The sequence below is a fragment of the Artibeus jamaicensis genome, unplaced genomic scaffold (assembly GCF_021234435.1).
Source record: "Artibeus jamaicensis isolate MK-2021 breed Jamaican fruit bat unplaced genomic scaffold, CSHL_Jam_final scaffold_369, whole genome shotgun sequence".
NCBI classification, from domain to species: domain Eukaryota; kingdom Metazoa; phylum Chordata; class Mammalia; order Chiroptera; family Phyllostomidae; genus Artibeus; species Artibeus jamaicensis.
In genome coordinates, this window is record NW_026522042.1 from 31,204,666 (window position 1) to 31,218,032 (window position 13,367).

A 13,367-nucleotide genomic window follows, 5' to 3' on the forward strand; every position below is an offset into this window, starting at 1 on the left:
GGCTTACCTCACCTGACCTCGCAGCTTCAAGCATAACTAAGGCCTACTACCTTTTTGGCTCTGGCAAGGACACAGCCGCCAGGGTACTACCAGACCACTGCCTCCTGCCCTAACGCTGTTTCCTCCGCTGCCCTCTGGGAAGTTACTATACTTTTCTTCCTAGGCAAACACACTCACCCCCCCCTTGTGTGTGTGTGTGCGTGCACACACACACACACACACACACACGGCACTTTAAATAGCCTCCAAACATTATCGGCTTCCTAACTTCTGCCCCATCTTGTCTGTACTCCAAAGTGACCTGTAAAGGCTGCCTGTCACCTCCACCTGGATGTCTTACAATGTCCAAGTCCCAAACCAGCACCTAGCATTTTTGTTTCCTACCACCAACCTGTGCACCTGTACCTACCCCATGGAACCCAACTCAGCAACCTTGGCTCTTGATTCCTACCTGTCCCTCATCCAAGTTCAGGAACTTAGCATTGATCCTACCTCCAAGAGACACATGAAATTCATGTAACACCATTATCTCCCCCCACCTCCTGACAGGTCCCTCTGCTTCGCCCCTTGCCCTTCTCACACCCCTTTGCCACAGAGCAGCCCCAGTGAACTGTAATCTCATATGACATCTCTGCTCAATCTGTGAACAAGCCCACGGCTGCCTCAGTCCCAGGAACTGGCATAATCTGTACCATCAGACAAACGACACTTGAACGGTATGTTCTGGCTGTATCAGTCAGCCATGTTCTCGCACACGAAAGGCTCTTTCCTTCTAAAAGTCTCACTTACCTTTCCGGGAGGGACGCGTGTCCCCTACTCTCAAAGCTGGCTTCCTTTTCTCCGCTCCTGGCTCCGCTCCTGACCTCCTCAGAGGGCCCCTCCTCGATTAACACCTAGAAAGAGCAGCATCTACTACTCTATTGTTCTACTGCAAGTCTCCACATTTTCTCACTGAACTCACCAAAATTTTCAAGTGCTGATTTCCTGGGGTAATTGCTTACGGTTTTTCTCTACTAACAGACCAGAGGTCTTCAGAGCCCTGCTGCTGGTGGCCTGCTCACCAGCTCCTCTGCGTGAGGCACCAGTGCAGAGCACGTGCTCAGTGAACACTGGATGGACACACCAACCAAAAGCTTCCAAGGGGTTACACAGAGTTGTTCGTACATCTCAGCTTTTTGCTACAATTACTTTACAAACACAAAGGAGTAAAATACTTGTCAAATATAATTTGAAAAGGGCAGCAACTGTAACTCAACAAACATCCAATCATAAGAGCTGATCAACACTTAATTATCTGGCATCCGAGATCACCAAGAGCACCTCTGAGAAAACTCAGAAGGTGAAACGCCGGCAAAGCAGCGTGGGTCTACCCTGAGGTGGAGTCTCCTTTGGAATGGCTGCCTTCTCCCATCTGCAGTGAAAATGGAAGCGGCACCAAGCATCACCTTTACTGATCAGAACAATGTACATGGCTTCCTTTTATTTTTTATTATAAAAAAAAACACATACAAGAGATTTAGGAAATGATGAATATAAGACAAATCAGAACCACGGACAGCTGTTGAACCCCTTCCCTCTGTACAAATACTAAAATTCCGAAAGCGGAACATCATCAAATGTGACACACATCATCGCGCAGCGCTGTCCGCAGGCCGGCGGCGGGGGACTCTGAGCGCCCGCCTCCGAGTCCACAGCAGCCCACCCTGCTGTGGGGGCAGGGCCTGCAGAGCCTTTTGCTCCTCACTCTCCTTCCCCTGACAGAGAGTTAACCAGGTTCAAGAACTTCGTTAGGAAACTCCTGCAAAGAAAACGCATCACAGTGAGTTTCTAGAGGCTCCCCCGTGTTCACGTGGATCAGCTGCACACTGCACCTTGAGAAAAACTTCTGTAGCCCACTTCCAGCTGAGATCCTGGAAGAGTCTTCTAGTTCTTTTTCAGCCAGTACAGTTTTTCCTCGTCAGTCATTTGGGCACAAAGGCCAGAATTAACTCAGGAACCAAATCAATGCTTTCATATTAAATTCATTATAAAATGCCACTCAAAAAGCGACTGAAAGGACACTTTCTGCAGCAAAAAGGGCTAAATTCAAGTTTTTGTTGTTTGACCAGGACGCAACACAATCCACATGCCATGTACTCACAACAGCCTTACGTGACTTAAGCATGTGGTTTGGGAAACACGGCTGTGCGGCTGGGCATTTCTCCTGTCTCCTTGCCACACAGTGAGGAGAGCCTCTTGGCGTTTTCTCTTCTGCATCTTTCCTGTGAAACCTTCGTTTACATTCGGAAAGCTCATTAATCTGTTTATACTCAAGATACGTGAAGGCACTTCTCTAGGTGCAGTGGCGGGCGGCGGTTTAGCCGAGCTCCCCTGCACACAACGCACTGACTTCCTCCAGGGAGCTGACCACTGCAGAGGGCACGCTGTGCGAGGTGTCTTTGCGCCAAGCTTCCAGGATCTTGGATATCTCTGCTGGATTGCTGGGGCTCAAGTCACAAAGGGCATACACGGCTGCTAGTTGTATACCCCATGGTATATCTGAAAAGAATTTTCACATCCATCATCATATAAAAACACAGCTGTTATTCCAAAATTTAATGGTGTGCTCTACTGAATATTATTCAAAAACAGAATACTTTCTGCCAGCAATGAAAACTAAATATAAAAGACAAGACCCATAATGAAAAAATTAAGACCTGTCTACAAGCAGGGAAAAAAGAGAACAAAAGCAGCTCTGTGCAGGTTCCCAGGGCTGGCCAGGGTGCCGAGAACGGCCGGTGTGCTGCTGGGGGCCCAGCACTGGCCACACAGCGCCTGCCCTCGCACCACCAACACTGGCTGTGCTTTCCAAAGCAATTCTGGCAGCATGAGACTCCAATGTTTATCTTTTAAGCAAATGTGAATCCCAAAGCATTCATCAAATAAATGACTCCATTTAATATCCACTGGAAGTGTTTATGTAGGGACTTTGGAAATGAAAAACATAGTGAAATGAGAACAAATGAAAAACTACCTCATACCATGCTTTCCTATACCGGCTTATAGTATATGATTATAAATTATACCATATAATTACAAATTACAGCTAGGTTATAGGTTATGGTATATCAGAGTTCTCATTTAACGTAAGTTTATTTAGAAGTTATTTAATTGCAATTTAATTTATATAATTTTAGCTAAAGTCTATTTCACTGAAAGACTTTAGGTGAAAAATTCAGGAGTTACTTCATTAAAATTTATTATTAACTATATATTTCATATTTCTATCATGGATGGGACTGATGCCCAAAAGGGAAAACTGCTACTATCTAAAATACACAAAAAAATCACAAAACCCACACATTCACATGTTAATGCTGAAAATGTAGATAGTACTGCAGCTTTAAAATTACTTCCTAATCTACAAAGCAATTACAGAAATAGAGTGGGGATCATAGAAAGATATTTAAAAAAAAAGTCTAAAGACAGAAGAAACACAGTGATTAAAAAAAAACAATTTCAATAAGCAGGAAGGCGCGGCGCTATGTAAAGGGCTGGGACTCTGAATGAAATGCCAATGCCAAGTGCAGCTACACTGCAGCTGTGCAAACCGCCCTGACCTCCTCAGCTGCCCTGCAGTGAGAGGGGCGGGGCCGGCGCCCAGCCCCAGTGAGCACGCAGTCAGGTTCAGTGAGAGGCATGCAGTGGTTCGTGACCAGAAGTGTTACCTTCGTCCTGGGCATGCTGTATGAACATACCAATAACCGAACTAATATTTTTCACAGCAGATGGAAACCCTTCCTTCAAACCCAGCTGACCTAAACGACCTAGGAGAAAATAAAAATAAAACAAAATCTAAATAATCTTTGGTTAAATGTAGATTAAGCTTTCATAAGAATTTAAAAGTTGTTCTTTCTTAAAAGATTATGTACATTAGGTTTAATGACCTTGAACTGAAGTTTAAATGGGACCCTATTCTTAAGTGAAAACAGGTTAAATAGTAATGGATCAGAACTCGATAAAATGACATTTGTCTTACAGGAGTGATCAGAAGGAACAGTCATCTCTTTTACTCGCACATACAGGTGATAGGTGATACTTTAGTTTCTCAGTGACGTCACAATAAATAAAGGGAATTTAGGAGTGGTTTCAGCTAGAAAGAACTTAGATGGGAGGACGATACAATTTTTTTATTTTATGAATAATCAGTGTGACTTGTTGATATTATTAAATCATGGTCTACTAACTAAATTATTCACTAAATTCTTCTGTTAATGTTGGCTTCAGAAACTCCAAGACCAGAGGTTCTCTAGAACTTTCTCCTTAGAATCAGTTCAAATTCCAAGTTAATTAGGCACGTGCGGAAGGGTACACATACATCCGACCCTCACACCGCGTCTCAAGACTCCCTCCACCAGGTCTAAAGAGTTTGCCTCACCTGTGTTAGCCCTTCCCCTCAGCCGTTTGCCCAACACTATGCTCTCAGCACCTACCAACTGCTTTGTCTGGGGTCAGCCTTCAATGCCAACAGATAACCAGGGTAAGCAAAGCTTAGCCACAACTAGAACAACCCAGCTGTCCCTCTAGCCCTCTCCACACCCGTTTTTCTCAGTCACATTAAGTGTGCTCTGGTCCACCTGCAGGCCTAAGCAGGATTCACTAGTCCTGATTCTACTCTTATTTTATGCACTACACTTCCTTTCTATTTATCCATCCTTTGAACCACATGCTTATATTTATACACTACCAATAATTCTCATATATATGTGTATTAAATATATGCAACTCTTAATTATGTAATTATATATATTACTCTAAATAACACATATTACTAGATTTTACAAATTATTTTCTCAAAAGCCAGCATTTAGTGATTCAAAAGAATAAACTAGTCTGAGTTTGACTAAAACTACAAGTCAGGTTTTTCTCCCCACAATTATATACTCTAACTTTTTGATAAACTACCGACACAGTCTTCTTAATTCTCATGTAGGTTACCTTTTAAGATATATAATTGAAAATATTTACATAATCTTGTGCAGTTATGTGTGCAGCCAGAAAATCTGTATTCTAAAAAAGCTTCTCAGGCAATTTGGACAATCAGCCAAACCTGATAAGTACAGATTCACACAAGCCCCCTGAAGGAGAGAACCACATGTGGGGCTGACCCTCTGCCAGAGCGACCGGAGAGAAGCTGCTTCCATGCAGTAAAACGGCCGACCACCAGAAACACGGGCCTCCGCTCATGTCCTCTCGTTACAATCAACGAGTACACAAACACACAACCACCCCGAGAGTACTGGAAAACCCATGTCGTATTTTGTAAGTGGGACTTCAAGAAGCACCACGTTCCTTTGAAAGTTCTACAGATACTTCACCTTGGTCAACATATGTATTATAGACTTAACATCTCTCCTAATTTCTAAAATTCTCAGAAAGGTTTTGTAATTTAAGATGAATTAAATTAATGTTCTCAAAGTGAGAACATTCTTGAATCCACAAGAGAAGGTGCCGCTGCCACCAGAATTCCCCGACGCCCGGACTGCTGCCAACACCGCCAGGGGCTCCTCTGTGCCCCACGGCTGCCCACCTGGGACTGACACTGTCCTCCAGGGTCTCTCGAACTGAGGAGTCCAGCAAATGTGTTTTGAGACATTAATTCACTGAGCAGTTTATTCATTTCAACTTTTGTGCCTTCACCTTCTAATTCCAAAAAAGTCTTCAGCAAGCCTTTGATTCTCACACTGTCTTATTTAATAACTTACTTACAAGTGAAAACTGGATGTCTACCTTGTAACTAGGTTGTTGTTGTAAATCATTTTTTATTTATTTAGCACCATGTTCCTATGTCTCAATGTAAAATATACACAAAGTAGAAATGCATATTTGCTGAAACAGTAACAAAACCAGTCAGAGATAGTACATTTCCTACTGTGATCTATTTATAAGACTTACATAAATATTCTCGAACTTTACTTCAAATGGTATTATCTTGAAGCTTTAATTACATAAACTCCAAAGAAACCTAAAAATCATGGTAACTATCACCAAGTACCTAGGGGCCTTAAGGCAGAAGTCAGATGAACCCTGTGTTGTGTGCTCAGGAGGCATGAATGTAGGCTGCAGAGAGAAGTCAACTGAAGTACAGAACCTGCTAATAACGAACAGACCTCATCTCTAATGATTCTGCAGAGCCTAGAGAGCAGCTAGAGAAGCAAAAAAAAAAAAGGTAAAACTTTAAAATAAAGATGAGTTTTAGGGAGAAAAAGAACCAAATGCTCACTGAGGTTCCTCCTTATTAGATCTGAGATGAAAGAGTGTGTCCCATTTAAACGATGGCTTAATTTCTGTATATTCAGCCTAGAGAACAACAAAGCTAGTCCCCAGTTATGGAAGTACACAAAGAGATCCTTACCAGGCAAGTATGAAAAAAATACGGTGTGAAAACAATAGGAGAAATAGCCTTATTTTAGAAACCAAATGAATATACAGTACAATTTATAGCAATTTATTTATTCTGGTGTGTATATTCAAGTGTGTACATGTGTTTATATTAATATTAGTATTTTAGAAGCAACAGTTCAATTATAAATAAAATGTTCTAACATTAAAAACCTTTATCTCTGACAAAGATGGATAAAAACAATTGTTTACAATGAAAGACTATGAGTAAGGAGAATGTATTAAGTGCAAAAGTATCTACTCTAATGATTATAGAATCAATCATTATGGTGAAGTTTCAGTTAACATACATTATCATACACTCGTTCCCTCACCAAGAATATTATCAATGACAAGAAAAAAATCTAATCAGGGAGAAACTCACCGATCAGCCTCAGTATTGATGCTATGATAACATCAGGAATATACGCAATGTTCGCATGTCCTTTTCTGTGTTTTATCCACTTGTCCATTACAGGCCACAGCTCCTTACTGTAAAGTAACAACGATACCATTTGTATATGAAAGTATGCATGCTTCATCATCACCAAATATTAAGAACTTATCTAAAAAATGGTAAGAGATAGACAATTAGTGATCAAGAGAAATTTCTGAAGGTGTCACTTTTTAAATTAAAATGAGAACAGACACTGGAAGTTCACAAACTCTGCAACTATTCAGGACATTTGTGCCCACACTGACTTAAAAGAGGCTACAAACACCCATGTTTGCATCTTTGTTCTGTTTTAACCACCCTCCACTTTTTTTTTTTTTTTTTACAAGACTTTGCACATAGAGGCTGAACAATGTCCCCAAGTCACAGAACTGGAAGAGAGGAATCTTGATTTTCACTTTGGCCTTTCAGACATCAAAGCAACTCCTGTGTTCTAAGAGCCAACAGCTTCCATGGGAGGAGCAAGGTGAAACAGGCTGTTTTGTAAAAAGAACTAAACCATCAGAAATAATAATTATAAAAAGAAAACACTTTTGATGAATTAAAGAAACTTTCTAATCTCAAAAATTAGTGCCAATTCCTTTCTATGTTCTCTTTCAAAAATGTGTTTACTTCTTAGACAGTATTTATATTAGAAAAGTTAAATGAAGACAGACAAAAGAAAAATGTAAACCAAAAGCACCCCAACTAACACATCTCGGATAATCCTCACTCTTCTCATTTTGGACTTCGTTTCCATGCACTTGTACATGTGTGTATGCAAAAAACACGGTGGAAGTAACCAGTGTTCAGGAATCAGGGTCTGCAGTCACTCCCACAGATGTCCTGACATTCAACACTCTGTCCTCACCACCTGTGGCAGGACCTTCAACAAAACACCTGACTGGCAGCATCTCTGATGGTCTCCTCCATCCTGTTGGCGGAATAGAGAGGCCCAGGTAGGCACTCACACATCATTCCACAGAAGGAATGGATAGACTTCATTCAGTTTGTTTCTTAGCAACAGACTATGAAATACTTCCATGTCAATACCTAAAAATCCACTTATAGCTCTTTCGATATGGCTGTATTTCATTATATAATTCAACTCCCCATTGCTGACATTTAGACGTCTAATTATTCCCTACTGGTAAGGAGGGAAAAGAGGAACCAATTTCCATAGAATAAATTCCTCCAGTATCTCAAGGATACGAACAATCACTCCTTGGTGAATCCCCTACAATGTCATAATGGCCTTCCAACCAACTTTCCTCAGAGTTCCAAGAAAATTAAGAACTACAGAACAGAAATCTGACTATCTTCTTCATTTTCCTAAAGATGCTACATAGCCAGTGTCAGAATTCTAGACGTACAGGGAGAAGTTAATTCGTGAGAAGAGCTGTTAACCCGGAATTCTGAACACTCCTGTTCATGTGGGGTTTTCCAGAGTGTCTGTATGTTAACACAATGGTCATTATGTTCCATGCTACACATTTGCTGGTGCGGTCCCACACGCTGCGGTGTGCCAGTGAACCAATGGGCCTCCTTCAGGAGTCACTGCTCCTTCGGAGAGACAGGAGGAAGAGACTGTAACGAACAGTAGTAACAGGTACCACAGAAAAATACAGCGAAGAGATGTAATAGCCACACAAGTCCTTTAAGGGTGGTTTTATTATCTCTTATCCAGATCACAATGTCATTTGGAAATGTTTCAGCTGCCTTACACAGGACTTAAAAATTATTCAAACCACAAGTCAGCAACTATTCCATACACTGCCCTACAGTTCAAATAACCCAACTTCACTGGAAGTTAGAAAACAGCTCTGTACCTTATAATGTTATCATGTGTCCAAACCCATTTCTGGTGGCAGCAGAGCAGATCAATGGCAAATATGTACTCCCAAGTGTTGTCACTTAAGTCTTCACCAAATCTTTCACTGGACTGAAATTCTGTTTTTGGACATAACTGTATGGTCAAAAGCAACTTAGAAACCATGAAGCCAACATCTGCAGGAGAATTCTAGCAACAAAAAACAATTTAAAAATAAAATTTATTAAGAGTTTCATTCTAGTGTAACACATTTCATGCAACCTCAGAGCAAAACAGACCTCAGATAATCATTTCATTTTAAAGAATACATTCTGAAAGTTGTATTTTGAAGAAGGAAATGTTCATCTTAGTTATGGCGCGTGTCCTAAAAGAATGCTGGAATGGTGGCTGACAGACCAGACAGAAAGCTCCAAGCATGAGACAGAAACCAGTCATGTAGAAAAGAGACCAGGTGCAATCCAGACTGGAATGCAAAATTTCAGGAACTCTAATCAGAGATTTAAAGTTACAAAGTTATAATAAAATTTTTAAAACTTGAAAGAATACTATAGATTCTGTCATTTTATAGATTCTGTCATTTTGCTGACTCAATAGTCTCCTTTATCCAGAAAGTCATAAATCTGAATGATAGTACTAGACACTTGTTACCTGTATTCTTTCACACCTGTGCATGTTTTTAATATTTATTCAAGTTTTCCATGCACTGGTCTGAATGCTCCTTTTTAGTGCTGAGTAGTAATCCATCTATAGATACACCACAGCTGACTCATTCACCCACTGACAGACATCCAGGCTACATCCAGCATGTAGCCTATCTTTAGGCTACAGGTGATACTACTATGAGCATTCATGCACAAGTCTTTGTGTAAACATAAATTCGACTTCTCTTGGGTAAATACCAGCAATAAAATTATAATTGTTTTCTTGTGTTATTAGGTTTTTTATTTAAAATGAACAGGGACCTTTCAATCTTTTCTTATTCCTAAAGGAATGGGATTACCAGGTTCTTTAAAGATGAGCTAAAGCCCTGGCTGGTGTGGCTTTGTGGACTGATCACCAGCCTTCGAACTGAAGGGTTGCCGGGTCAGTTCCCTGACAGGGCACATGCCTGGATTGCTGGCCAGGCCCCCCTTAAGGACATGCAAGAGACAATAAACTGATGTTTCTTACCCTCTCACCCTCCCTTCCCCTCTCTCTGAAAATAAGTAAAATCTTTAAAAAATATATTAAAGATGAGATAAAATTCAGGTGGAACCTACACATGCTTTCTGTATAGTGCTTTATTCTTTTTTAAATCCTTACTAGAGGATTTATTTTTAATTGATTATACAGAGACAGGAAGGGGGAGAGAGAGAGAGTGGGAAGAAAAAGAAAGAGAGATAGACAGACGGACAGACAGATAGATACACACTGGTGTGGAAAATACCCACTGGCTGCCTACCACACATGCCCTGACCAGGGCGCCGACCCAACAACGTGTGGTGTCCAGGACCCTCCGACCAGCCGAGCCGCCCAGCCAGGACCGCGCAAGCACACTCTTCTTCATCTGTTCTACCTCCTCTATGGTCACCCAAAACAACGGGTTTATTTAAATGTCCTGCCCCTAAAGCCGTTTTGGTCAGTTTTATTTTGCTAAGAAATCATCCTAGGTTTCCGTATCTGTTGCTCTGGAGTTGCAGGTGGTGGTCCTCTCAGTCATTAGCCTTGAAATTTAAATTTCTTCTTCATCAAAAATCTTGAATATTTTTGCTTTTCTCTTTTTCCATTGATCTGAAGTCTGAGCTACCAGTTTTGTATTTTTAAAGGCAACATTTTTTCTTCTATGTGTTTTTTTGTTCTCTACTTAGTTACTTTTATTACCTCTTAAACTATATTCATTTTTTCTAGATTCTGTCTCAGCCTTTTAATTTTTAAGATGATTGCCAGCCAACTTTATTTGTTTAATAACACTAAGTTATTAACTATGTTAATGAATATAAGCTTTCCAAAAACCAAGCATCTTTGTTATTAAAGTTTTTCTTTTTGGTGACTTTAAAAAATTGTAATTTCACTTTTCGATTTTCCAGGACTACGTATTTAAAATTTCCAAGTCATTTTTATAAAATTTTTGAATTATTTTTGTTTAATTTTATTGATTAACAGAGAATTGTGTATATAATCTTTACTTTGTTAAAAATTAAGGTTTTCAGGTGAACAAACTCATGAATGGTTTTTGTAAATGTTTCACAGGCATATGAAAAAGTACATATAATTCATTTAAATTTACCTTTTATGCTATTGAATTCTACTATGTCTTTATTGATTTTTGTCTATTAGATATGTTGAATTCTTTAAGCGAATTTGGAAGTGTTGCACTATAATAGTATTTTCTCCCCAAGTATTCCTTTTTTCAGAGCTTTGACTTTATATTTTACTTAATCCAATACAGGGTAAATACATTTATTAAAATTCTACCTTATTCACAAATGTGTCTTATTATCAAATCATCACACCTGGCTTCATCCTGAACAGGCCAAAGGAGAAGGCTCCTTTGCACAAGTGGAGGACGACACAGGGGCCAAGTGGTCCTGCAGGCAGGCTGGGGAGAGTGGCCTTTTTCTGAATACACGTTAACATCAGAAATGACTGAAACAACAATCTAGATACCATATTAGAGCACATCAATTACTAAAGAAAATAAAGCAGTAAAAGTAAACATGGGAATAAAATACAACAATTACAAATTCTATCAACTACAAAGAAAAATAAAGAATATCAAATTCAGAATAATCTCAACAAAAAAAGTTGAGATACTAATTTTTTCACCTTTCTTAGTACCTACTGTAGAAGCAAATTATTTTCAGCTCTCTTAGGAGCTCTTACATACACATACATACCATCTCATCAGTCATATAAATTAGTGCACAAAATAAACTTAAATTCAAGTAAAACACAGGTCTACAATTCTTCCCAAAGGGTCTCATGCATACTTAATGAACAAAATGCAAAAGCTAAGGCTAAAATGATATTTTAAAAGATCTAATGCAAGGAATGCATTATTTCTAAAAGGCTCTATCAGCTAATACAAAACCGAATACAAAGCCAAGTAACATTTATGTGAGACCTACAAAGTATGGTATTACAAGTAAAAATAAATCTCACCTTTTCCCAATTGAGAAATGCTCTCAAACAATTCAGAACCTCTCCTTTAGCACGTTGCCTGGCAACTAACTGCATTGCCTTATTAATCACTGATTGAGAGATAAATATATCATGCCACATGTTTGCGATGAACAAAGTCAGTTTTTCTGACTCTGGGAAATCTGTAAGAAAGAAAATAAGATAGTACACCTTTATGTCTGATCAAATCAATAAACTAAGAATACATGTTAGTAATTTCACTTGTGCCTTGCAAGGCTTCCAACTGAATGAGGCCCAGTCTTAGTTTAAAATTCTGCTTCTCCTTTCCTTTCTTCCCTTTGGCAAACTTTCTTTAAATTTGAAACATAACACATGTGTGTATAAACCATTGTATGAAAAGAGTAATAAACTCTAAGACTTCCTGAAGACAGAGCAACTATCCTCTCTCCAGCCTGCCCAAATCCCAGAACCCTTCCACTTGGTTAGTATAATTTCGGGCCATATTTTTGTGCATTTATAAGAAAACTCTTTTGTAGAACATATAGAGCTTTTTATCTGAAGAGATATTTTAAATAAATTATGGATGATAATCCTTTCTTGTACATATCTCTCCCCACACTGTGGCTTGGCCTTTGTTCAATTAACTGAGGTATAACGTACATATAATAAAATATACTCTTTAAGTAGACAGATGGGTTCTGACAAATGAATACACCCATATAATCCCCACCATAATCAATACTGAAAACACTGACATCATGCCAAATTCCCAGGGACTGGCCTTTCCAGCGAATCACTTCATCCCAGATACAGATAACCCTGATCTGTTTGCTGTCATCTTAAATTCGTCTGCCTAACTTACATGGGGCACACGTTCCCCTTCCTGCCTGGCTCCTCCTCAGCGTAATGTTCCTGCGGTTCAGCCATGCTGTACGCATCCGCAGTCTGCTCCTTTGTTCAGGCGAGCAGTATTCCATTGCTTTCCGTTAACTGATGGATGGGCATCTGTTTCCGGTTATGGGAATGATGAAGATACTATAAATATCTGTGCACTAGTCCCTTTGAAGACATGTCTCTGCTTCTGTTAGTAAGTGCCTAAGAGTGAAATTTCTAGGTCATATGATGAATATTTTATAAGAAAGTCGACATGTTTTGAAACATGGCTATATCCAGATAACATGAAGATGTTTATCCTGTTTGGCCCGAAGCCACATCTTTTTCTCTGTTCTATTGTAGCTAACATTAAAATGTGTTTAAAGAGTGGGTAACTCAGGGCATAAAATACAATTTTTGATCTGTTAATTTTGAAATCTTGTGCTTGTCTGGTTATACTTCTTCTTGTCCCAGAACTTTTTCTGCATGTTGTTCCCTCTGCCTGGAATTCTCTCCCTCATTTTTCTCTTAGGTATTCTTTTGCATCTTCACATCTCAAGTTTAAAAGTCACTTTGACAAGGACAGCTTCCCTGAGCCCTCAGATGCTCTCAAATCAGTCTTCCACAGAACAACCCATTCACTCAACAGATAGTGATCACACACAATGCATTTTTCTGGCGTAGGAATAT

At 39.6% G+C, this 13,367-nt stretch overlaps 1 protein-coding gene across 1 annotated transcript in view; it reads right to left on the bottom strand.

Moving 5' to 3' along the window:
• Nucleotides 1-202: 202 nt before the first annotated feature.
• Nucleotides 203-13,367, bottom strand: part of ICE1 (interactor of little elongation complex ELL subunit 1) — a 52,157-nt gene continuing 38,992 nt past the window's right edge. The window contains 5 exon segments of the mRNA XM_037154363.2: nucleotides 203-2,538; nucleotides 3,708-3,806; nucleotides 6,806-6,912; nucleotides 8,683-8,873; nucleotides 11,826-11,986. Coding sequence (XP_037010258.2) covers nucleotides 2,357-2,538; nucleotides 3,708-3,806; nucleotides 6,806-6,912; nucleotides 8,683-8,873; nucleotides 11,826-11,986 — 740 coding nt within the window. The 3' untranslated portion in view covers nucleotides 203-2,356.